Source organism: Chelonia mydas, chromosome 3 (genome assembly GCF_015237465.2).
Source record: "Chelonia mydas isolate rCheMyd1 chromosome 3, rCheMyd1.pri.v2, whole genome shotgun sequence".
Lineage (NCBI taxonomy): Eukaryota > Metazoa > Chordata > Testudines > Cheloniidae > Chelonia > Chelonia mydas.
Genome location: NC_057851.1, coordinates 83502628 through 83529061, shown reverse-complemented (window position 1 = coordinate 83529061; position 26434 = coordinate 83502628). Strand labels below are relative to the sequence as shown.

The 26434-nt window shown below is 42.3% G+C and overlaps 1 protein-coding gene across 2 annotated transcripts in view; it reads left to right on the top strand.

The window, feature by feature from the left end:
* LAMA4 (laminin subunit alpha 4) overlaps nt 1–26434 on the top strand; it is a 153929-nt gene that overhangs the window by 32681 nt on the left and 94814 nt on the right. Inside the window, exons 2-4 of one of the 2 annotated variants that reach the window (XM_037894659.2) lie at nt 1325–1426; nt 12877–13001; nt 24535–24615. In XM_037894659.2, the coding sequence (XP_037750587.1) occupies nt 1325–1426; nt 12877–13001; nt 24535–24615 (308 nt within the window). The remainder of the gene's footprint in view (nt 1–1324; nt 1427–12876; nt 13002–24534; nt 24616–26434) is intronic. The other variant, XM_043542824.1, reaches the window with a different exon arrangement.

Here is a 26434-nt window from a genome sequence, read left to right as displayed (position 1 = left end):
GGGGCCCCTGCATCCACTACACACCACTGAGGGAGTAGGTCTTCACAACAGTCCCACCTAGGACATTGTTAGAGGTAGGCAAGGGGAAGGGCCACAGGATCCACAGTCACACAACCCCAATGGCCATAACACCACACACAAATGATGCAGAGAGACTCTTTGCCACAAGGATTATTGGGGTCCCTACTGAAGCCTCAGACCTGAGTCAAGGTTAAAAGAAAAGGAGTACTTGTGGCACCTTAGAGACTAACAAATTTATTTGAGCATAAGCTTTCGTGAGCTACAGCTCACTTCATCTTTCTATTGTGACCGCCCCTCTCTAAGCCCCTGTGCACTCTATAGTCTTATTTATGTCATTTTAGAGTTTTTTGTTATTAGCATTAGTAGTTATTTTACTGATTATCTTATTTTATTGCTATAATTAATATTTAAAACATGTTGCTATACTAGACTATTTCTTTTCTATGAAATTATGTTACATGTATTAATGTCCAATTTCAGTAAACATACTGATCAAAATAAATATAGGTGTATCCCAGTTATGGTCACACATTCAAGGGTTTACAGGAAAGTCAGCATACAATCTGTACAAAAGCACATCTAATTTCTTCACATCTCTTTTGACTTTAACATAGAATCTCTATATGACACATCCAGAACTGTGCTGTCATTTCAGGAATTACTTTCTGGAATGACAATATAGTATAGCTTTGGCATGCTGTCATCCCCATCAATAGATATTGGAGTGAGTAGATGAATACCATACAAACCACACTCCGTGATTGTCAGCTAGCTCTTGTTCAGAGGAACGTTAATCTTCATAGGTATATTTCTGTCTTCTCTATAGGCCTGATCCAAACCCTAATGAAGCCAATGGAAAGATTTCCATTGACTTCAGTAGACTTTTGGATCAGGTCCTGTATGTGTGAAATGAGATACCTCCTCTCCTTCAAAATATTCCTCAAAAACACCTATTTTTATAAAGCCTTAGAGTCAATAATTCTCTGTCAGCTTATCTTCTCCATTTGCACCTCACATTTACCATAAGAATCTACAAGTTTCTCATCACATGGCCATCTGGGGAAAGAGGAATGGATGTTGTCATTTTAATGAGGAGAGGACAAGAAAGAAAGACTAAAGGAGAAGGAGGTAAAACCCTACCTGAGTTCAGCAGAGTGTGTGTGGTCTATTCTGATGGGGTTATGTCATGTTCTCTGAGGAAACCAGACTGTTGCAATACTTGCCTGTCTCTGAATATTAGCCAAACCTGACCTTAAAATGCATATATGTAGAAAATATTTCATTTTGATTTTTTTCATTGCAGAAATGCCAAGAAGGATTTTATCAAACTGCTTCAGGAGATTGTTCGCGTTGTAACTGTAATGGTAATGCAAACAAGTGCCTCGATGGATCTGGAATCTGTGTGGTAAGTCTTCTGTGCCATCCCCACCCATTCTGCTGTCCCCCATTTCATGGATGCCTTCCATTTAATCATAAACATGAATTATATTTTGATTGACTAGTTAAAACCTTAGCAGAGTTTCCTCTCTTGATCTTGGATAAGTCACCACCTGGATGAAATACATTTGAGGAAAACCCAAGCTACTGCAGGTTGTGGTATTGGTAAATCAAAATCTGAGACTCTTGTATCACCAATAATCCTGGATCCCAATACACCAGCATAGTATTATACTGCATTACCAGAGGTGCTTTCTTCTGAATTACATTTAAAAGGCATGATCACTTGTCATAATTAAAGATCTCCAGGTGCTAGGATCATTAACTACAATGATCTGACCAAATTTCAGTGAAGGTACTTACATTCTGCCAACCCAAATTATCTCTGTAGTTTGAAGCATTTGGATGAGCCACTAAAGAGTTGCCACATTTCATCTCAAAGATAAAGTGATTCCTAGAGAGAGAATTTTAATCAGTTTATCAACACAAAAAGGACTTTGGGATCCATCTTGCGAAAAGCATATCAACGTAAGCTCATTTCAACTCTCCCTTTCACCGTACTGTGTTGTATATCATACAAACAGCTTATGGTTGTATATGACCTCCGAGTGTGTATGTACATGTGTTGTCTATAGCAGCTCTACCTCACAATTCACAGCAGCTAGCTTCCTGCTGCTGACTAACGATGGTAGAAGCTTGAAATAATACACTGAGGAAAGAACGTGCTTGAATTCCAGTGTAACATTATAGCCTGCCATATGCTCTGTCTCACTCATTGGCTAATATGGAATACTGGGGTTAGTATTAGTAGTGTATCACTTTAGGGAACAAAAGCCAAAGCAGCAAAACCACCATCAGTATAATAGACAATCAAAGCAGTAAATATTATAGGAAGTTAAAACAGTAAAACTACCAAATACTAACAGAATGGGGGAAGATTTTATATTGTACTGTATTTAAACAATATCGCAAACATCTATGAGTTAATGTAGGGGCTTGTAAATCAGGATTTCTGGGTTTTATTCCTGGCTCTGCCACTGACTTATTCTGCTACTTTTGGCAAGTCACTTAACCCAGTGGTTCTCAAAACCGGTCCGCCACTTGTTCAGGGAAAGCCCCTTGTGCGCTGGACTGGTTTGTTTACCTGCAGCGTCCGCAGGTTCAGCCGATTGTGGCTCCCACTGGCCGTGGTTCACCGCTCCAGGCCAATGGGGGCTGCGGGAAGCGGCGCGGGCCAAGGGACGTGCTGGCCGCCCTTCCCACAGCCCCAGTGGAAATGGGGAAATGGGAAAATAATACCAACTTACTTTGCTGGGTGTTGTCAGTCTTAATTTATATTTGGAAAGTGCTTTGAAATCCACTAGTAAAAGATGCTACTGTATATAAAAGTAGCTTTTATCGAGTTGGCAAGTTTTACAGTTATATACTGTGACATTCAAGAGGACGTGTTTCTTACCATTAATAAGCTAGTGGGAAGAGGATCTTTACAGCATGTTCAGTACCTAGGTACAGTGGTGAGCTGGAGCCAGTTCGCACCGGTTCGCTAGAACCGGTTATTAAATTTAGAAGCCCTTTTAGAGCCGGTTGTTCCAACGGGGACAACCAGTTCTAAAAGGGCTTCTAAATTTAACCGGCCAAGAGTGGCACCTTAGGCGCCGACTCCATGGGTGCTCCAGCCCTGGAGCACCCAAGGGGAAAATTTGGTGGGTGCAGAGCACCCACCGGCAGCTCCCCACCTCACCCCCGGCCCCAGCTCACCTCACCTCCACTCTGCCTCCGCCTCCTCCCCTGAATGAGCCGCCCCGCTCTGCTTCTCTGCCCACCCCCCCCCAGGCTTACCGCAAATCAGCTGTTCGCGTGGGAAGCTGCGGCAGGCTGAGAAGCAGGCCGCGGCTTCCCGCTCAGGCCCAGGGATGCGGAGGTGAGCTGGGGCAGGGGAGCGTGACGAGGGCCGCCCGCGCCACAGCAGGTAACCCGTGGGGGGGGGCAGCTCACCTCAGCCACCCTCCGCCTGAGCAGGAAGCCGCCGCCTGCTTCTCTGCCCTCCCCGGCTTCCCGCCAAACAGCTGATTCGCGGGAAGCCAAGGGAGGGGGCGGAGAAGCAGAGGGGGGCGGTGCGTTCAGGAGGAGGTGCGGAGGTGAGCTGGGGCCGGGCGCGAAGCAGGGAGCTGCTGGTGGGTGCTCTGCACCCATCAAATTTTCCCCATGGGTGCTCTAGCCCCGGAGCACCCAGGGAGTCGGCGCCTAAGGCGTCACTTTTGATGTGATCAGTGGGGGAGCGGCCACTCCCCCTGTTCCCCCCCAGCTACACTCCCCTTCTCCTAGGAGCCAGAGGGACCTTCCGGATGCTTCCTGGGAGCTGCCCAAGGTAAGCACCGCCGGGACTCCCCACCTCTCCCCCCGGCAGGTGCCTCTGGCTCTTCAGGGTGGGGTGGGCACCTATTACGGTGGCCCATGAGACCCTCCTTCCTGGTTCTGGGGGCAGTCAGGGGACAGGACAGGGGTCCTGGGGGCTGGAGGGGGGGGCGTCAAGGAACGCGGGGGGGTTGGATGGGGCAGGAGTCCCAGGGGGCGGGGGTGGGCAACAACCCCCTCGTGGGGTGAGGAGGGAACCCGTTGTTAAGATTTTGGCAGCTCATCACTGCCTAGGTAGGATAACTTATTCTCTCTTTGGCCTCAGTTATATGTTCAGGATTGGAATGACTCACCAGCCCTGGTTCTACTTAACATTGATTGTTTTAGTATTTTAATATAAAATAAATTAAAAATATCCCTGATATTGCCAGATATATGTATACACAGGTGCTCACACCCTCCATGCATGTGACTTTTAAACACTGGGATTAACACAAGAGGAAACTGGTGATAAAAGTCTCAAAACTAAAAGGGAGATCTCAGCAACTGTATGTTCCTGTATGTGACCAATCATCAAGCATCCTCAGTGCAACAGGTTTTGGAAAGGAAGGTGAGTATATATCAATTAGCAAACAATACAGAAGCCTTGAGGCATTAAATGGCTTTATTGTTTGCTGTTCTTTGTGGAAAGCATAGCAGATGCAGAGGGTAGAAAAGAAACAGATAAAGTGGTTGACATGCTGCAGAGAGTAATCTGGGAACATGTCTATGGCCCACGTGTGTTATTTAACCAATGGGACAACTAGACTCACTGGAACTGAGCAGCTGCTAGAGAAAAATATGAGGCGCTAACACTTGAAGGATTTCACAAATCTTTCAGTACAGCTCAGCCAGCAGACCTTGGGGGAGGGCGGAGAATGGGAAAGTTTAGGCGAAAAAGAGGAGCAAATGGGAGAGGAAAGGGATCTGATAAAAAGGGAGCGTTCAAGAGTTTATGGGGAGGGAGGAGAACATGGAGCAGGACAAGAGATGGCCTGAGGGGCTGTTGGGATATTGACACCTGTGAGGCTGTGGAGGTTTGAAGGGGAGAGTTAGGGGAGGCTGGTAGACTTAGAGGAGTGGGAGAAGAAAAGGGAAGGGAGGGGGGAGAGTGATGGGGTTGAGGAGAAGGAGAGCAGTGAGAGTGTTTCAGGAAGAAGGAGAGAATGAATGGATATGGGGTCAGAGAGGAAGAGACAGTGAGAGGAAAAAACAGAGGAAGTTAATGGGAGCAAGGAAACTTGGAGATGAAGAGCCAGGTCCATTAAATAATGGACAAGGCCCTAAAAGCACCTGCTCGTGACAGCTGCTGTCAAACCTGGAGCAATACAGGCAGGAATCTGGACAAAGACTATGCAGGAAGAGGGAATTCCACCACTGGGAGCCTCATAGCGGCTGGTCCACATGGTATTGTGTGTGCAAGTTTTTGTTCATCACAAGTTGGTAGGCAAATTACTCCACTGCTACTCAGGTTAGTAAGCATCACACCTGGTAGTAACAGGGCCCTCTGCATCCAAATAGCTTACTGTATTATTGTTCTTGTTCACCCATTTATAACCAGGTAAGGGAGCCACTGCTCCAGCTAGCTTCCTGTTTCACAGAGGTGATAGCAGGAGGGTGTTTTTAAGTTTTATTAATTATGGATTCTAAAAACACAGTACAATCACAATGAGTCACTGATGTGACTAAGTTTACCCAGATAAATGTCTGAAATGTAACTAAAATCCAGCAAAGTAGCAAAAAGTTTTTACATTTGTCAACTCCCAAAAAAGAATTCTTCAAATAATTGTAAAAAAAAAGTTTGGGGGGTTTGTGCTTCAAATGGTGAAAGACAACCTGGAAATGATCTTGTCATGTAGCTACAAGTGTTATTACATCATCTCAGAACATAATTATTTGTCTTCTAGGAGATAATAACTAATGTACAAAAACTGAATAAATAGTCTGGGCTATTGTGAAAATGAAAACAAAAAAAGCTGCACAGAAAAGGATGAATTATAAGAACCAAGTTCGATAAAAATGCTTTAAGAGTTCCATACTATGCAAATCCCAAAAATCAATGTGTTGATAGTGGCCTCCGGTGCATAGAAACCAAATGGAATTTGTATTGACTTCAGCTCTGAATTTGAAATCAACTAAAATTAAAACCTTATTAATGATGCCCCAAAATGCAGTGTTCATATTTTTAATTTCTACAAACATGACAATGTTATTTTAAGGTTCTATTTTTAAATCTCCTTCAACCTTATTTATAAATTATAAATCAGTCCTGTGGAGTTTCTAAAAGTGAACTGAATGTACACAGTCAATAAATCAGCAAACTCATTAGGTATTCAAGGACAAGGTATACTGGCTTATAGAGCATTGCTTTTATATATGTTACTGTAAAATTGGTGCATAGATCAATCATTTGATCCTTTAATTAAAACTGGACAGTTGCTCAATCTATTTCTAATATAGAAACACACCCAATTAGAAGAAAAGAAAGCAGTCAGCATAGTCTAAACTGCATTTATGATATATGACAGTATAGATATCACAATAATGCTTCATCTCAAAAAAGTCATTTGTCAGCTGTGTCACACGCATTGGTAATGCGTCTACACAATACGAGACACCAACTCTCAGTGCTGACTTTAGGATATTGCCCTCAACAAATGTCAAAGGCTTCTTGTTTGTGACCTCCTTGGTTCTGACTGAGAGAGGAGACAAGTTTACAGCAGTGCTTTGTACCTTTGTTTTGGTTTACCTGTACATATCAGTTGCTACATGTATGAATTTACAGTAGCTGACACGGTGCAGCTGCAGACAGAGTGAAACTTATTTCACCAGAATAAAGCTCAAGCAATTGGGCTTTATTGCAGACTAAATTGCATGGGATTTGGGGGAGTGAATCTCTCTTTCACCAGCACCCTTCAACCCGGAGCTGACCTAGTCATAAGAAACTCCTCCATTGTAAACTGAGACTGGAATTTGCAAAAGCAGATAGTGAAATGAAATAATCCTTTCCATTCTTCAAATTCCTTTATATTTGATCATGAATTTATGATGGTTATGGAAGGTCATCTACTCTGAAATTTTCTGAGTAGCAAATATAACAGAAGCAGTCAACCTGCAGCTTGTCAGAAGCAATTTGCTCTTGGTTCAGTATGTGAGTGCACTTTGTGGGGCGACTCATAGCCCATGCTCAACAAACCAGGCTTCTACCACAATGCTGAAACACAGTAGTGCAACATTGGAAAGAGGAGGCCAGCCAGTGCTGCCTATAGAGCAGTTTGACAATGACTTCAGCAGAGTAGTGCAGTGGTGGGAGAATTAAGAAGTGGCAAGCAGACCTGTGTGGAGCAAAGGTGTTTTTGAAGTGACTTGCCAGTGACCTTTCTGAGGATATATTTAGTAATGGAGAGTAAACATTAGTCTAGGGTTAGCTCCTTACACAGAGATCATATTAGGCTACGTGGTACAAAAAGAGCAGCGTCTGGAGATAAAGCTTTGTAGGGGTGTTGATTTGTTGCTAGAAATATTACAATGCTTTGTTTTTCTAGGTGCTGTACATTTGATCCACATGCATTTGAGGTGTCTAGTGATTTGGGCAGAAAGCATTTAGAGGAACTAGAAAAACAAAAGGATCACGGGATGGGAAGCTAGAGTTACTAAGATCCATTCGTCCGTCTTATGGATTCTTTAACAATAGAGCATGTTGTCCTTTGAATGATCTGTACGTTTAAGAGTTTGGGTATACAGCTGACTGGAAAGGTTGGAAGGGATTTGGCAGCTCTGCCTTTGAGGATAATACATTCCACATGATAGCCAAGGCAGATCTGGAGAGTAGCCAATGATCTCCATCCATCCATCAAGTAATAAAGGAAAGCAACAGGGAGTTGGCACAGCAGCTTAATAGATACTTCTGGTTTAAAGAATAGCCTTGCATCTTACAACTGATCTTTTTCCTTCTGCACAGATGTATTTCATTTGTCCAACAATGAGGGAGACAAAGGTAATACATATCTATGAGAGGCCTTGGAGGACTGGCTATGGCTCTTTTGATTGCAGGAATAAACCAGGCAGACATGGTCCTTCATCTGATATGGGAGGAAGGATCATCACACACTCAGATCTTTGTGTGGGTCACTTTTTTCCACCTTATGCAGAGGCACAGGAGTGCAGTTCTCAAACATGAGGCCCACAGAGAGTCTACTTTTCACTGTGAAGGAGCAATAGCATATCTGTGGTTGGCCACAGTAATGCTTCCTGTTAATTAAGTCTCACAATTTTTAAGCCACTCTCATGACACTTTGGGCCTGAACCCCTGTTTTTTGAATGCTTGGGGCTGGCAATATTCTCTGTCTTCATTGTAGGTGGACACAAACACATCAAAATCTTGGGGAAGTTTAGATCTGGATCCAAACATTGCAGCTCAAGCCCATCTCTATAGTTGAATCAGTAAATCTAAAGAATATACAAAAATGCATAGCCCTTTCCTCAGTGCAGCCATGTTATTTATTTGTTTACATGCCATTTATCTGTGTTCATAATTGCTACCAGGCTGTCTCTTAGCAAGCAAAATTATTCCTATTACACTCTGTTGAAAATGTTATTTTAAGTTCAGACATCATTATCTGAATTCCTAGTGGCTTGATGCAACTTTCAAACTTTATTGATAACATACTCTTGTTCCTACTGAAATCAGGGGATTTTCTAACATAGGACAATACACTCAGGCCACTTTGTCATCTGACTTGCTGTTGATGAAATGGTGCATGAATGATTACATACTGTAGAGGGTTTCTTCATTTAGAAGCCTTTAGAACCATGGCTTCCGTTATATTTTTTTTCCATAATGTTTAAGGGACACTACTGGGTTGACTTTGGTTTTGTAAAAGCAGAAGATTGTATTAACTTGGCAAAATGCAAAACATTTGGCTTAGAATTTTAAATTACAGTATTTTAAAAAAAATTTAACACCAGTGTTTTAAAAAACTTAATAGCAGTGCATTTACCTGTATAACTTTTCAGCCTTTGTATTCCATGAACTGCACATATAAGCCTCTAAGGTGTCTGTCTGCAGAGACAGGCAGCAATTTTGCTTTTAGTTCAGTGCACACTGTCTAGAAGAGTCTCATGGAAAATTTACTCTTCTCTTTCTGATTTTGCATTTATTTTCTTAATCAAAACCAAAAGCCATCTGTTTGCTCCTTCTGTATGAAAAAAAAATTAAACACCAATATCAATAGACATGTTTCAATGGTTTTTTTAAAACTTCATTTGAAAGAGAAGTTGGGATTGAAGAGTTGTAACCAAATACGCCACTGGAGAATTTTTGACCCAACCAGTGCTTGGATACAGCTCTGTATGCATGTAAAGACGTATGTGCGTATGCACTGGGACCAGGAGTGCTCTTCTCTATGCTTAAAGTGCATTACTACTGTGAAAAGTGACTTTATAAAAGTTCCATCATGAAGTTCCATGTTTATTGGCCCTCACAGTTATTTTTCTGTCTGATGTGCTCAGTTTAAAAGAGAGAAGATGTATTTTCCAAATGTAAACGTGGCTTGGGCTGTGAGAATCAGTTATGATCGCCAGTGTCACCTTTCCCTTCAATGGTTTCACAGATTTAACTTAGTCAACAATTCTGCTGAAGACATACAGGATCTGCATTGACTCTGCAGTGCTATAGAAGCCAAAGACTGTCTTTTTTGCCACTCAAGTAAAAAAAATGACCCTGAATACACAAAAGGGTTCAGATCTGTTGAACAAGGTAATGCTATTTTTACATAGTCACTTTTCAGAGTAGAGCCAGACTTCAAATGTCCCAAGCACTCAACTAATAGATTTATTAGGGGAGAGAGTGTGCTAACAATCTCCCTTGCGGTAGAAGAGGAACACTGCAGATATGAATATTAACACTGAGTCCCCTGCTTTCTTTTTGTGCTCATCACTGTAGCATCTGAGCACCTGGAAAACATCAATGAATTTATCCTCTCATTACCCGTATGATGTATGGACAATTGAGGCAGAGGGAGGTTAAGTGTCTTGCTGAGAGTAAAACAGGAAGTCTGTGGCAAAGCCAAGAACTGTATTTAGACCTGATTCCTAGTCTGGTGCCTTAACCACAAGGCCATTCTTCCTCTTTGATTGGAGAACAAACTTTGATTTCCCACTCTCTCATCCCTCTCCTCCAGTCAATCAAAAACACTTCTTCAGAGAATATTGCCAAATTCTACTACTTCTTTAAATTGTACTAGCCTTAAGATCTTCCACTTGCACCCCATATTTCAGCTGTTGCCTCATTTCCTCTTATACCCATTCCTGCTTCCTCTGGTATGGCTAAGCTTCTCTCCTCCCCCTGCACACTATCCCTTATGCTTACAACAACCTTCCATTTAATGTACACCAAGTCTTCTCCTAGTCTCCTAGTCTTCTCTCCAAACATAACTTGTGAAAAACCCTCCTGTAAAATTATGGAGAGTATTCCACTCTATAAGACTAAATGCACTGCACTGCACTTGTTGGTGTATACCTAGATATAAGATCTTCAGGAAAAGTGGTGGCATTGGGATTTGGCCAGGGAAGGGGTTCTGTTAGTTTGTTACTCATTTTGGTGGGGTTGTTTGTTTTTTTGCTTACCATATTTACCTGTTGTAAAACTCCATGGTGGAATTATAGCTCTGCACAAATAAATAGTGATAATTGCTGCACATTGGAATAGTTGGGCTGCATATCGCTAACTGTGGCTAAAACATGTGCAGTGACTAACTCAGACCATCTCCCAGGACTCACCCAGAATCTAAAATTATCTGGACTGCTCTTGTCAGAACCTGCATCTGCCTGAAGATCAAAGGAAGGAAGACAGGCTAAATGGTCAGCCAAATATGCAGTGCATTTGTAACTTTCCCACAAGTGGCTGGCCTCTCTCTAGCTGTCAGAGGAGGCTGGTGACATCTGGATGTGGGTAAATGAAAATGACCCATCAGTGTCCTCAGAATCAGTTTATGACAACAAGTAAAGGTTCACTGTACTGTATCTGACACAAAGCATGGCTGAGAACATCTAATCTGAGATACTGGTACTATTTTTTTTATTAGAGATTTTCTGTCCTTTCATTCCTCTTTTCACAGTCTCCTGGACAAAGAGTATGGTAAAGTATGAGTTCAAGATGACCTTTCAAATCTACTGCATCGGGTGGGTTCAAAATTATATAGAATAAGCTCATCCACCCTGAATTTGGTGCTTGTGAAAGGCCAGTGTTGATTGCTCAGGCTAAATCCAAACATACTGCTTGGCAGGCCCTGCACAAGCTTCCTCTTGCAGCTCTGCTAATGCACCTGAAACCTGACCTGCAACTTCCCTGTTATTCCAGAGATTGGCAGTCACTAACTGCACAGTTATTTTGTGACGTGATTGAATATCTGCTGGAGAATATGCTGAGGAGCCAAGATAATTTATTTTAACACATGTGCCAACTTTGAACATTGTTCTCCAGAGGAACAAAGCTATTACCCTAACGCAACACACAAAGTAGTTTTTTCCATACAGTGTATGTCGTGGAGTTGATTCTTCACTGCCTTGCACTTTGTATTGTCATTTACATCTGAATAAAATCAGTGCAAAGTGGATGTAAAATATTACCAATGGTGTACATAGAATTGTCATCTGGGAGCATTTAACACACATATCACAAAAATCACTAGGTACAAGTGCACCCATCTTCTTTAGGTTATTCTTTTTAAAATAACTCAACTGTAGAGCATGTTTCTCTGGAAAAAAACACTCTGATGATAACTTCCGGGTACCACCCTGAAGTGGAAATGGTATCTTGTAGTTAAAGCATAAAACGCAGAGCCTGGATTCATTAATTCTGTTGTTGTCTCTATGGCATTCACGACCTTGCAATGTGGTCATAGGAAATTCACGTAACCTTTCTGTGCCTCAGTTTGCCCATCTGTAAAATTAGCAATATAATAATACTTATTCTGCCTCACAGGGGTGTGGCAGGGCTGGATTAAAATTGTTTGTAGAGTGCTTTGAGATCTTTTGATAAAAGTATTATACAAGTGCATAGTATTATAATCAGAATAAAATTTTTGGGGTAAATCCTCAGCTACTGTAAATTGTATTGATTTCAATTGATGCATCATAACTTACACTGGCTGAGGTATAGTGTATTGTGCAGGGTGAGATTACTTCCTATAAATGTTGCACAATGGAGATGAAATCACTTCTTGAGAAGATGAGTGAGTTTTTGCTCCATTATTTTGTATTCCATAGAAATGCCACCAGAAAAATAATCTTGAAATTCATGAACTATTTTTTTCATATCTTAGAAAGAAAGAATATGGCAGTCTCCTAATTATTGCCTCCTCTGTTCTGAACATCTTTAAAGGGCAATGTGTAGGGATCAATCCAAATATGTAAATAACTGTTAACATTCAGGCATATTTCATTTCAGGGAAAAAATAAAAAACACCAGCCTATTAATTACCGATAACCTACAATTTTCCATGATACTCACTTTCAGTCATCAAGTCCAAAGAATAACCCCTTTCTCTCTCAACAAGCAGGCATCTGTACTGGAATGTATTGGTAATTATATATTATACTGTATATACACCAGTGGGCAAATTTTCCTTTGTTTTGGTGCCAGGCAAATTCAGCATTCCTTCTAGTGCCTTCAGGTTAGACAGACCTGTCCACTACATGCAAATTCTAGGAACATCTCTGATGATATATAATGCAGCGTTTGTGCTCAGGCAGTCTGCACATGTGAATGCCTATAGTGATAGCTTTATCCTGTATGCCACTTTGTCAGCACTCCCAGGCAGACCAGTGAATTGTTCCAAATGTCTTCATTTGTACTATGCTGCCACTTACAAACTCTTTTCATTTAATCCCTCAGTACCTTGAAGGGTTCAGGCCTGGTACCAGTCCTTGTTCTGCTTGGCAGAGTATTCACCAAAGTCATCTCTGCTAGGCTTGAATTAAGTAGCACCTTCCTTTAACATTTGTCATTCTTCTTTATTGAAGGACTGCCAGAGAAACACCACTGGAAAGCACTGTGAAAAATGTCTGGATGGTTACATTGGGGACATCGTCAGAGGAGTGCCCACGTTTTGCCAGCCCTGCCCTTGCCCATTGCCATTAGTTGCCAAGTATGTAAAAGACACTTTGTTTTATTTTATTTGTGCTGATCCTTATACTTTCTGTTCTGCATTCATCTTTCAGAGCCAGGCACAATAAACCTTATTAGACTGGGGGTGAGAGAAAGACTGTTGCACCTTCAAGCATAGAAAACCAAGAACATTTTCACTTGTTTACACTTATCACCAAATGAAAAGGAAAAAATGGAAAATAACATTTAGAGTCATAGAGTTTAAGGCCAGAAGGGACCGCTTGATCATCTAGTCTGACCTCCTGTATATCACAGGCTACCAACATTAAACTCAGCAACTGGAATTTTATTTAAAAGGTATGAATATTTTTTTCAGTCTCTCCCATTGATTGCTGCATTGATTGCACAAATGGGAGGAAATATTTGAACAACTTTGGGCTCTTTCTCTTTTAAATGAGAAAGGTTGTCAGTGGTGTGCTGACTTTAATAAGCTCAAAGTTAAAGCCATACCTCTTTATATGTAAAATTCCCCATGACATATGGAAAGCAGAAACTGATCGGGGAAAACCCTAGCACAGTGGTCCCCAAACTGTGGGGTGCGTCAAAGAACATTTGGGGGGATGCATGGTACAGAAGTTGGGGAGGGAGCACCACCCAGCCCAGCTCCACCCCCAGATGCAGCTCCGCTCCACCCCCAGCCCAGCTCCAGCCCCAGCCCCAGCTCTACCCACAGCCCAGCTATGCTTTCATTCCCGATCCACCTCTAGCCCCAGCTCCTCCCCCAGCCCCAGCTCTGCCTTCAACTCCAGCTCCTCTGCTGAGCCATCTGAGCAGTAATGGTGGGAGGGGGCGCAGACATATTCCATTACTGGTAAGGGGGGGCATGACAGGAAAAGTTTGGGCACCACTGCCTTAGCATGACACAGACCCAAGCAAATGGTAGCTTGACCTGGTTAATGAAAGCACAGAATCTGATATTTAAATTAATGCATCCAACTTCAGAAGTGGTACAAGTGACAGACAGTAACTCTAATTTCTACTAATGCATAGCCTGCTTTTGTATATGAATTTCTGAAGCCTGACAGAAAATACAGGTCCAGGCCAATAAGAGGACATTTATAGCAGTCATTATTCCCTGTGGTTTCAGAGATACCAATTAACCAGAAGATGTGGCTTTCTGTTAGAGAGCTTTAATAGCACATCAATGTCATAGCAGAAGAAATCAGCATTCAATTACTTATCACTGTATTCCATCTGAATGGATATCTATGCATATCCCATTACACTGACAGGATTATGTACCTCTAAATATTTCACTGTAGGTCAAAGACCTTTTTAGTGAGCCAGCTACTTTCTCTTTGTTTCCCATTCCACTTTCAACCAGCAGGTTTTAGTCCTTTTCTACACTGAATTTCTTTCCCTTTATTTCATGTTACTTCTTACAGTTGCTATAGGACTGCTCTTTAGCACAGCCTGAAAGTGAGAAATTTGCATTTTGTTCAGCTGCTCAGAGGCACAGGCTCAAAATCACAGCTGGGCCAAAGCTCACAGTCCCACAAAACACTTCCTGACTTTCATAAGAGCTATATGCACATGAGGACTGCAAGATGGAGAATAGCTATGACTGAAAAAACTATATCCCTGACTGGATTAGAGAAAATGCCCAAGAGGGTGAGGAGAAAGGATGTCCAATTTTTTTTCACAATTGTCTGAGCACCTACATTTTACTATATTTATGCAAGGCCATCCAGGTGAATGAGTTCACATGGGAATTGTGTTATTTATTCATGTCGCTAACTGAGACAATAGCAAGAACACATAAGTAGAAACAGAACAGTCAGACAGCTCCTTTGTTCAATAAATGAAATTGAATTTTTTTCATATGGCTGTTTGCCACACAAAAGCCATTTCAGGGTGCAGAGCACAGTTTTCTTGAACATCCAGATTTTCGTGGGACACGATAGCATCCTTATCCTTTTGCATATGTTTTATCTGTGGCACCATAAAATAGAGATGTATTAAAGTTGTGCTGGGAGAACATGGAAGTATAGGGCTGGCCCCCAGCTGAAGTAAATCAGTGTAATTCCATTGGCTTCACTGAAGCTACACTGATTTATACCAGCTGAAGATCTGGCCCAATCTCCCCCAACTGCCCTTCTTTACTAGGGAGTCCTTTATTTCAAACCTAAATTTATCTCCATTCCATGCTTTACTCTCATTGCTGTAAATTATATTTACCTCAGAAATACAGAAACATGAGGTTATCAGAAATATTATCTATGCTAAAAGAAAAGGAGTACTTGTGGCACCTTAGAGACTAACCAATTTATTTGAGCATAAGCTTTCGTGAGCTACAGCTCACTTCATCGGATGCATAAAGTGGAAAATACAGTGAGGAGATTTATATACACAGAGACCATGAAAAAATACACATAGTAAGGAGAGTGATCACTTAAGATGAGCTATTACCAGCAGGAGAGTGGGGTGAGGGGAGAGAAAACCTTTTGAAGTGATAATCAAGGTGGGCCATTACCAGCACATTTCCAGGAGTTAACAAGAACGTCTGAGGAACAGTGGGGGGAAGGAGGGGAGCAATAAACAAGGGAAAATAGTTTTACTTAGTATAATGACTCAACCACTCCCAGTCTCTATTCAAACCTAAGTTAATTGTATCCAATTTGCAAATTAATTCCAATTCAGCAGTCTCTCGTTCGAATCTGTTTTCGAAGTTTTTTTTGTTGAAGAATAGTCACTTTTAGATCAGAAATCTAGTGACCAGATTTCAGAGTAACAGCCGTGTTAGTCTGTATTCGCAAAAAGAAAAGGAGTACTTGTGGCACCTTAGAGACTAACCAATTTATTTGAGCATGAGCTTTCGTGAGCTACAGCTCACTTCATCGGATGCATACTGTGGAAACTGCAGAAGACATTATATGCACAGAGACCATGAAACAATACCTCCTCCCACCCCACTCTCCTGCTGGTAATAGCTTATCTAAAGTGATCATCAAGTTGGGCCATTTCCAGCACAAATCCAGGTTTTCTCACCCTCCGCCCCCCCCCACACACACAAACTCACTCTCCTGCTGGTAATAGCCCATGCAAAGTGACCACTCTCTTCACAATGTGTATGACAATCAAGGTGGGCCATTTCCTGCACAAATTCAGGTTCTCTCACCCCCTCACCCCCCTCCAAAAACCACACACACAAACTCACTCTCCTGCTGGTAATAGCCTATCCAAAGTGACCACTCTCCTTACAACATGCATGAAAATCAAGGTGGGCCATTTCCAGCTGGAAACACATTGTGAAGAGAGTGGTCACTTTGCATGGGCTATTACCAGCAGGAGAGTGAGTTTGTGGCGGGGGGGGCGGAGGGTGAGAAAACCTGGATTTGTGCTGGAAATGGCCCAACTTGATATCACTTTAGATAAGCTATTACCAGCAGGAGAGTGGGGTGGGAGGAGGTATTGTTTCATGGTCTCTGTGCATATAATGTCTTCTGCAGTTTCCACAGTATGCATCCGATGAAGTGAGCTGTAGCTCACGAAAGCTCATGCTCAAATAAATTGGTTAGTCTCTAAGGTGCCACAAGTACTCCTTTTCTTCTAGTGACCAGAGAGATTGAAGTGTTCTCCGACTGGTTTATGAACGTTATAATTCTTTACATCTGATTTGTGTCCATTTATTCTTTTACATAGAGACTGTCCAGTTTGACCAATGTACATGGCAGAGGGGCATTGCTGGCACATGATGGCATATATCACATTGGTAGATGTGCAGGTGAACGAGCCTCTGATAGTGTGGCTGATGTGATTAGGCCCTATGATGGCGTCCCTTGAATAGATATGTGGGCACAGTTGGCAACGGGCTTTGTTGCAAGGATAAGTTCCTGGGTTAGTGGTTCTGTTGTGTGGTGTGTGGTTGCTCGTGAGTATTTGCTTCAGGTTGGGGGGCTGTCTGTAGGCAAGGACTGGCCTGTCTCCCAAGATTTGTGAGAGTGATGGGTCGTCCTTCAGGATAGGTTGTAGATCCTTGATAATGCATTGGAGAGGTTTTAGTTGCAGGCTAGCCATCACCTTCAACCTTAATTTGCAAATTGGATACAATTAACTTAGGCTTGAATAGAGACTGGGAGTGGTTGAGTCATTATACTAAGTAAAACTATTTCCCCTTGTTTATTCCTCCCTCCCTTCCCCCCACTGTTCCTCAGACGTTCTTGTTAACTCCTGGAAATGTGCTGGAAATGGCCCACCTTGATTATCACTTCAAAAGGTTTTCTCTCTCCCCACCCCACTCTCCTGCTGGTAATAGCTCATCTTAAGTGATCACTCTCCTTACAATGCGTATTTTTTCATGGTCTCTGTGTATATAAATCTCCTCACTGTATTTTCCACTTTATGCATCCGATGAAGTGAGCTGTAGCTCACGAAAGCTTATGCTCAAATAAATTGGTTAGTCTCTAAGGTGCCACAAGTACTCCTTTTCTTTTTGTGAATACAGACTAACACGGCTGCTACTCTGAAACCTGTATCTATGCTAAGGGGATGAATCTTGGCATTTATGGCTTGTTTACATGGCAAGTTACTGCACAGCAAGTGAATTTATAGTGCACCAGCTTATCATGCAATAATACCCACGTAGACATTGCTGAAGTGCAGTGAAAGTCCCAGAATGCAGCTTGGCATATTACACTTTCAAGCAGCAGAACGCTAAACCCTATTCCAAAATGTTCACTGCACTGTAGCACGATCCACATAGCAAGTTACTACATGGCAAGCTAGAGTAGATTCACACCCTGACATTGTGTAGACAAGCCCTACGCTTCTGCATGAGTAACTGTCTTGTGTCTTTCATTTGGGCTCTTTGGATGAAACTCTGTCCCTTTTTAAAATCAATGACAAAACTCCTGTTAACTTCAATGGAGCCAGGATTTCATCACTGGCCTGTAAGTATCCTCCCATTTTGGTGCTGTCTTGCTACTGAAGTTTATGTACCTTAAAATTACTAATAACTGTAAGAGGTGGTCCTGCTTCCACTGAATTCAATGGGAGTTTTAGCTCTGACTTCAGTGGGAGCAGGAGCAAGCCCATGTACTATAATAATCTGTTTTAGCTTTTACCTGTGACACTATTTCCACATAATATATGACAAGGACTTACTAATAAATAATACCAAATTAAATCCGAAGTTTTTTAAGTGTACCTGTCATAAATATAAAGGGAAGGGTAAACCCCTTTAAAATCCCTCCTGGCCAGAGGAAAACTCCTCTCACCTGTAAAGGGTTAAGAAGCTAAAGGTAACCTTGCTGGCACCTGACCAAAATGACCAATAAGGAGACAAGATACTTTCAAAAGCTGGGAGGAGGGAGAGAAACAAAGGGTCTCTGTCTGTCTATATGCTGCTTTTGTTGGGGATAGAACAGGAATGGAGTCTTAGAACTTTTAGTAAGTAATCTAGCTAGGTATGCGTTAGATTATGATTTCTTTAAATGGCTGAGAAAAGAATTGTGCTGAATAGAATAACTATTTCTGTCTGTGTATCTTTTTTGTAACTTAAGGTTTTGCCTAGAAGGATTCTCTATGTTTTGAATCTAATTACCCTGTAAGGTATCTACCATCCATTACAGAGGGGATTTCTTTACTTCTATTTACTCCTATTTCTATTAAAAGTCTTCTTGTAAGAAAACTGAGTGCTTTTTCATTGTTCTCAGATCCAAGGGTTTGGGTCTGTGGTCACCTATGCAAATTGGTGAGGCTTTTTACCAAACCTTGTCCAGGAAGTGGGGTGCAAGGTTTTGGGAAGTATTTGGGGGGAAAGACGTTTCCAAACAGCTCTTCCCCAGTAACCAGTATTTGTTTGGTGGTGGTAGCAGCCAATCCAAGGACAAAGGGTGGAATATTTTGTACCTTGGGGAAGTTTTGACCTAAGCTGGTAAAGATAAGCTTAGGAGGTTTTCATGCAGGTCCCCACATCTGTACCCTAGCGTTCAGAGTGGGGAAGGAACCTTGACAGTACCCTAACCCCTAAATCTACTTCAAACCTAAACTACAAAACTAAAAAGTTGTTTTTCTTAGTGTGAGTGATTACAGTGTTACAGAAGTATTTAAATTGCTCTGCAACTTTACTCTCAGAATTGTTATGTTCATATCCTATGATCTTGACAGTTATTAGTAGAGCTGGCCACTAAACAAGAATTCCATTTCACAAAATGAAGTTTCACCATTTATTTTCAGTCCAATTTTGAATGAAATGGAGACCTTTCAAACATTTTTAAAAAGAGAGAGACCCACCTCAGTAGTTTGGAAGCTCACCTGAGCTGTGGAAAATCCACGTTCAAGTCATTTCTCCACAAAAGGCAAAGAATGGACTTGAACCTCCCAGATGGGGGCGTTACCACCAGACTATTTGGGTCTTTCTCTGAAACTCCATCTTGGACCCGAGAAACTTTTTTCCATTGAAACCAATATGTTCCCATGAAATGTTTTTTTGGTTTCAACAAATTGACATTTTCTGATGAAAAAGCCTTTAATCAGAAAATGTTGAGCTCTAATTATTAGTGATTCTGTATTTCCACTCATATGCTTACTAAATAAGAAATGACTATACTGTTAGAAAAGGAATCTCTGCCAGTCTTACATCAAAATGTCTATTTAAATGCTTTCTGTGTCTACTGGAATGTTATATCTAACATTTGGCTCGTGTTACTTTTATTGTGTAGGGGCTAATTGGCCCTTGTTCCCCTTTATACTAGCATATTATATTTTTCCTAACTGGCTACACACCTTCCTTTCAGCTACAGCTTTATTGTTCATTGTCCCATTAGCTTTTCCGAAAGGATTGTGTCTGAGCCTAAATTACCATTTTTAGGGAGTGAAGAACAATCATTCCTAGTTTAAAGACACTCACCTAAAATTACTGCCTGTTGTTGGTGATGAAAACCTTATTGTCTTGCCATACCAGTCCCCACTACCTTGACTCCTTTCCTATTTCAGACTACTAGAGTGAACGAAGCTCAGAACTCAAAGTAATAATATCATAGCCCATTTTGCAACATATTGGTGTTTAAATGCTGATTGCCTGTAATGGGCAAGGACTGTCTGTATATACAGCACCTAGCACACAGGGATCCTGACCTCAGGTGAGGCCTCTAGAACAAGGGAGGGCAAACTACGGCCCATGGGCCAGATCTGGCCCTCATGGCTTTCAATCCGGCTTGCAGGATTGCCAGCCCTGTGGCGCAGCGGGGCTAAGGCCGGCTCCCTGCCTGCCCTGGCCCAGTGCGGCTCCCAGAAGCGGCCAGCACCACGTCCCTGTGGCCCCTGGTGGGGGGGGCAGATGGCTCCGTGCGCTGTCCTCACCTGCAGGCACCGCCCCCCACAACTCCCATTGACCGGGAACGTGGAATCGCAGCTTCAGGGGGGTTCCTACAGGGAGAGCTGCTTGCCCCACCCCACCCCCAGGAGCCGCTGCCAGATATACTGGCCACTTCTGGGAGTGGCGTGGGGCCAGGGCAGGCAGGGAGCCTGCCTTAGCGCACTGCTGCCACCCTGGAGCAACTTGAGGTAAGCGGCACCAGGCTGGAGCCTGCACCCTGAACCCCTCCTGCACCCCACACCTCTGCCCTGAGCCCCCTAACCCCTGCCTTGAGCCCCTGCCACACCCCTCCTGCACCCCAACCCTCTGCCCTGAGCCCCCTCCTGCACTCCGCACCCCCTCCTGCACCCAGCCCCCTTCCATGAGCCCCCTTCCACACTCTTTACCCCCTCCTGCACCTCAAACCCCTGCCCTGAGCCCCTGAGGCCCTGCCCTGAGCCCCCTGCCACACCCCACATCCCTCCTGAACCCCAACCCCCTGCCCTGAGCCCCTTCCTGCACACCACACCCCACACTCCCTCTCGCACCCCAACCTCCTGCCCCAGCCCTACATTCATGGCCTTGCATACAATTTCCCCAACTAGATGTGGCCCTCGGGCCAAAAAGTTTGCCCACCCCACTCTAGAAGCTACTGATATGCAAACAATAAATAATAAATTATTATATTTATGTTGTAATCTTCAGGCTCAAACAACAGGGTTCAAAGAGATACATCTGACTAATCTAATAGCCTTCTATGATGAGATTACTGATTCTGTGGATGAAGGGAAAGCAGTGGATGTATTGTTTCTTGACTTTAGCAAAGCTTTTGACACGGTCTCCCACAGTATTCTTGTCAGCAAGTTAAAGAAGTATGGGCTGGATGAATGCACTATAAGGTGGGTAGAAAGTTGGCTAGATTGTCGGGCTCAACGGGTAGTGATCAATGGCTCCATGTCTAGTTGGCAGCCGGTGTCAAGTGGAGTGCCCCAGGGGTCGGTCCTGGGGCCGGTTTTGTTCAATATCTTCATAAATGATCTGGAGGATGGTGTGGATTGCACTCTCACCAAATTTGCGGATGATACTAAACTGGGAGGAGTGGTAGATATGCTGGAGGGCAGGGATAGGATACAGAGGGACCTAGACAAATTGGAGGATTGGGCCAAAAGAAACCTGATGCGGTTCAATAAGGATAAGTGCAGGGTCCTGCACTTAGGACGGAAGAACCCAATGCACAGCTACAGACTAGGGACCGAATGGCTAGGCAGCAGTTCTGCAGAAAAGGACCTAGGGGTTACAGTGGACGAGAAGCTGGATATGAGTCAGCAGTGTGCCCTTGTTGCCAAGAAGGCCAATGGCATTTTGGGATGTATAAGTAGGGGCATTGCCAGCAGATCGAGGGACGTGATCGTTCCCCTCTATTCGACATTGGTGAGGCCTCATCTGGAGTACTGTGTCCAGTTTTGGGCCCCACACTACAAGAAGGATGTGGATAAATTGGAGAGAGTCCAGCGAAGGGCAACAAAAATGATCAGGGGTCTGGAACACATGACTTATGAGGAGAGGCTGAGGGAACTGGGATTGTTTAGTCTGCAGAAGAGAAGAATGAGGGGGGATTTGATAGCTGCTTTCAACTACCTGAGAGGTGGTTCCAGAGAGGATGGTTCTAGACTATTCTCAGTGGTAGAAGAGGACAGGACAAGGAGTAATGGTCTCAAGTTGCAGTGGGGGAGGTTTAGGTTGGATATTAGGAAAAACTTTTTCACTAGGAGGGTGGTGAAACACTGGAATGCGTTACCTAGGGAGATGGTAGAATCTCCTTCCTTGGAAGTTTTTAAGGTCAGGCTTGACAAAGCCTTGGCTGGGATGATTTGATTGGGGATTGGTCCTGCTTTGAGCAGGGGGTTGGACTAGATGATCTCCTGAGGTCCCTTCCAACCCTGATATTCTATGACATCCTTTTTTCTTTTTTTATCATTTCACCTTATTCTTACTTTATTTATAGTAAAACAAGAAGGTGCCTCCACCAAGAAGTTACCAAGGCTTTAAAGAGGAAATGTACAGACGATATTGCTTTCTACTCCATTTTTCAACAAAAGTTTTAGCCCTAGAAATAACATAACCAATGGATTCATAACACTCAAACAGACAGACCAACTCTGCATCCAAATCTCTAAGCTGACAGAATCATTAGATCCACTGTTGTTCTTGAGATTCATTTGTATGGCTTTAGTTTTTTGTCTGGCCAGAATATCTTCATATCTGCTATCCTGGGAACTTTTGTAATAGTTCCCATTAAGTGAAATGACATCTCTTTGGAAAAATTGGATGGAGGCTAGCAGATGTTACTTAATTTTAAACCTCAGGGAATGTTATGACCTTTAAAAAAAAAACCCTAAAGAAATATAAAGACCCAGGAAGACTTTGGTCATACTTCATAACTTAAATCCACAAAGTAATAACTTCAAATGTTTTAAGGAATTAGCCTGTATACCGGAAGAGAGGAAACTGCCAAAGTATTGTAATTTTCTTGGCATGTTCACATCAAAATGTTACAGAAGATAATCTGGGAATTTCATCAAGAGAGTCTCATTTTAAATTCTGTCTGGTTGTATAAATGTCTCCAAACAAGGCCAACAGATCGTTGACTTTACTCTGGAAAACATTAGCTTTGAAATACTGATGGGAACAGAAACAGTGAAGGAACTATTTATACACTTTTATTGTTGCTTGTTCCTGGGACTAGTACATGGACCAGATTCTCGTCCCCTGTTCTGGCCCCTTTGTATAGCCTGAGCTACACAACGGGGGTGGAATCTGGCCACATATGCCCAACTGAGAGTGTCCCTGTGCTAGGGGAGCTCTCAACTGGCATAAAGCTGTCAGAGCCAGTTCCTACACAAACCACTCACTAATCCAGGCAAAGGCAGTGTGTTGGGAAAAGTACACTTTGTGGTGCTCTGCTCTCTCTGCTAGTTCTCAGCTGGCACATAGTACTTTGAGGGCAATAGCCAGCTAAGATAAATTAGAATAAGATTAGGCCAAGAACCAAGGAGCATGCAGTTAAAGAGTCATGGAGCTATAATTGGTTCCCTGACAACCTTCCTGCTCCCTGCCCGTGCTGAATGGGTGTCAGTGCAGGAGAGAATCTGGCCCCATATTTTCCAAACTCACTAAGGATGTCTTTAGAATTGTGTGCCCATTTTTGTCTGTAACTGTATCTAAGACACATCGCCCTGATTCAATTGTGCAAGGTTTGGTACTTTTCCTGTCTTTACGAACCAAGTTGTGGTCATTTTTAGGGGCTAACCTCCATTTCAAATAATTTTTGTTTTGCATATTGTAACGTGGTTATTTGTTTATTTTAAGAAACTGAAACTTGATTCTGAAAATTAAAGACCACAAGGGGTAAAGGAAGCTATGATGTTAGAATAACATGCTGTTAAAAATCCCGGCACAGAACCCCCACCACAAGCAGCACAAACTGGCACCCTGGCTGGCAGTCTCAGCAGAGGCCAAGGGTTGAACAGATTTGTAGACTAATCTCCTGGAGGTGGTAGAGTAGATCCCTGGCTGGTGCAAATCATCATCGTTCCATTGACTTCAATGGAAATCAATTGAACTATTCCAAATTACACCATCTGAGGATCTACTCTGATTCCTACAGGACGCCTTTGAGACAGTCTGTGGGGATTGTGTAAGGAAACTTACACTGCCGCTGCCTGTACTGTACCTTTCCTATTGTACCTTTCCTATGGTTAAATATAAGATTTTAGTTCCCAAAGAACTTGATCCAACATATTTCAAAAACAACATGTTAGTTTAAACATTCTGAAATAAAATAGAGGAGACAAGTTCACAGGAAATATAAGAATCACTGTATAGTCTGGAAAGAACGCAAGTTTCTTATTTATAATATATGTATAGAAGCATGTAAGTGTGTCTGAGCTAGGCTGCAAGAAGGAAGTCTGCATCTTTTTACGATTTATATAGTGCCATAGGTATGCATGGTTTTTATAGGTGAAAATAAAAAGACCAGGTGTAGTGTACATTCAGCTCCTATTGACCTCAGTAGGAACTGAGGGCACTCAGCACCAAGTAGGATTGGCCCAAAGGTCATATAAATAACAAATGTTCACAAAATACAGCATGTGTACATAGGCTATTAATAAGTGTTGGCTGCCCTGATTGATTTTTTTTTTATATGCAATTCTAGTTTTGCAGTTTCCTGTCACAGGAAAAGTGGGGTAGTGCGCTGTGTCTGTAAAGAAAACTATGCAGGACCCAACTGTGAAAGGTAAGCAGACTAGCAGTATGAATGGCTGGTCAAGTTTGCCAATGTTCCAAAGCCCTTAAGAGAGTTTCACACACTGGGGAGAATTCTTCTGTGCTTGACATTCAGTGAATTATATTATGTCTGTCTGCCTAAGAGCCTGATCTTGCACTGAAACCAATAGAAGTTTGCCACTGACTTCAACAGGTGCAGGAGAAAGACCTGCATTTTATATTTTTTGTCTAGGTATTGCATTTTATCTTCATGAAACCAGCTTCTTCAAAGGAACAGAATTGTAGTATGCTGGATACAACTAGCAGCTGAATTTAAAATTAGCAATATGCCTCCTAATCCCCTTTCCTAAAAAAAAAAATGGTAGTTCTACCAGTGAATTTTTTTCAGAACCAGAGAGAAATCATAATATCTGATCAAATTATTAACAAGCAGATATATATTTATTATTTAAACTTGGAATACATTTCAAATGATACATCTCAATAAAAAGTGAATTGAGCAATCCTGGTCAAGCTCTCAGATTGTCAGATTGTCTATATGTCCTCGAACGATTTCTGCTACTACATATCAAGAATGACAATGTATACAAACAGACAGAGCTATATAGTACAACACAATTTAATGTTGTGAACTACCAGCTTCTGTTATGCTTATTCACAGTGAAAGTGTGACGTTAATATGTGACATTCCATTGAAGTCAATGGAGACCTGTTTACGCTGCCACTTGCATAAGGTCATTGAGGATATAAGTTAAAGTTGCTCTAATTTACAACGGGGCTGAGTAGCACAAGATATGGAGGCCTCATCTGGCTCTGGCTCCCCATCCCATCCTTTGTACCCAGTAAGATCTCTGGTGTTACAGAGAATTCAGTCGATTAACTCCAATGGAAGATTGTGTGCAACCAGTGCATAACTGTACTATGAATGAGGGGTAAAATGGATGCCAAATATCCAAAGGAGAGAGTTTGTGTGTAAAGAGCAAGGAAACAAATGAGATTTTGTCACAAAGTAAAAGCTACAGTTACCTCCTAAATAAAATAATTTCTTGTAAATGCAAGTAACTCAAAGTGTCAATATACTACCTTTTGAACCTTTAAAGTGGCCACAGTTACAATTTTACAAGTAAAGCTACTGCAGATGGAGAGCATAAAAATGAAATAAACTTGTTTCCAGTCTGACTATATACTGTTATTCTTCTGGAATGTCATATATGCAAACGTAGGACAATATAGACAATTAAAAGCTTGGTAAGATTTCTCACTGGTTATTAAAATGTCACACTAGACTACAAATGAATGAAGTTCTGTGAAAAGGGTAACAGACATATTTCTATTCAGAGTGGCAGAAAAGGATAATGTCAACTTACTTTATCTGGTTTCTAATAGCCACTGGCCAGCTTTTCGTGTACCAGAGGAAAAAGATAAGAGCAGGCAAAGGAGAAGAAAGGAAGAAGAAAGCAGTTAGCCCAAGTCAGTGAGGGCAAGTTGGTTAAGTGATTAGTAATGGTGGATGGATCTTTTCTCTTCTAGGCTGTTAATTGCAATCCAATCTATGTCAGCAGTAATGAAAAGTCTTTATCTTCTGATGGCTATATATGGGGCCTGGATGAAATGAGGTGGTGGTCACCATCCTGTTCCAAGAGGACCCTCTCACTGAGCACTAGCTCAGTGTCAGTCAGTTGTCAGACTAGTGATTCAGTTGGTGTGGAGAGTGACTTTCTCTCTTTCCCCGGGGAGTGTGCAGGAATAAAAATTTGAAACTTTTCGAGGGGCATGTTCTGTGCCCCGGCCACAGCCCCAGGACCAGAGGAGCTTGCTGTCCTCCCTGT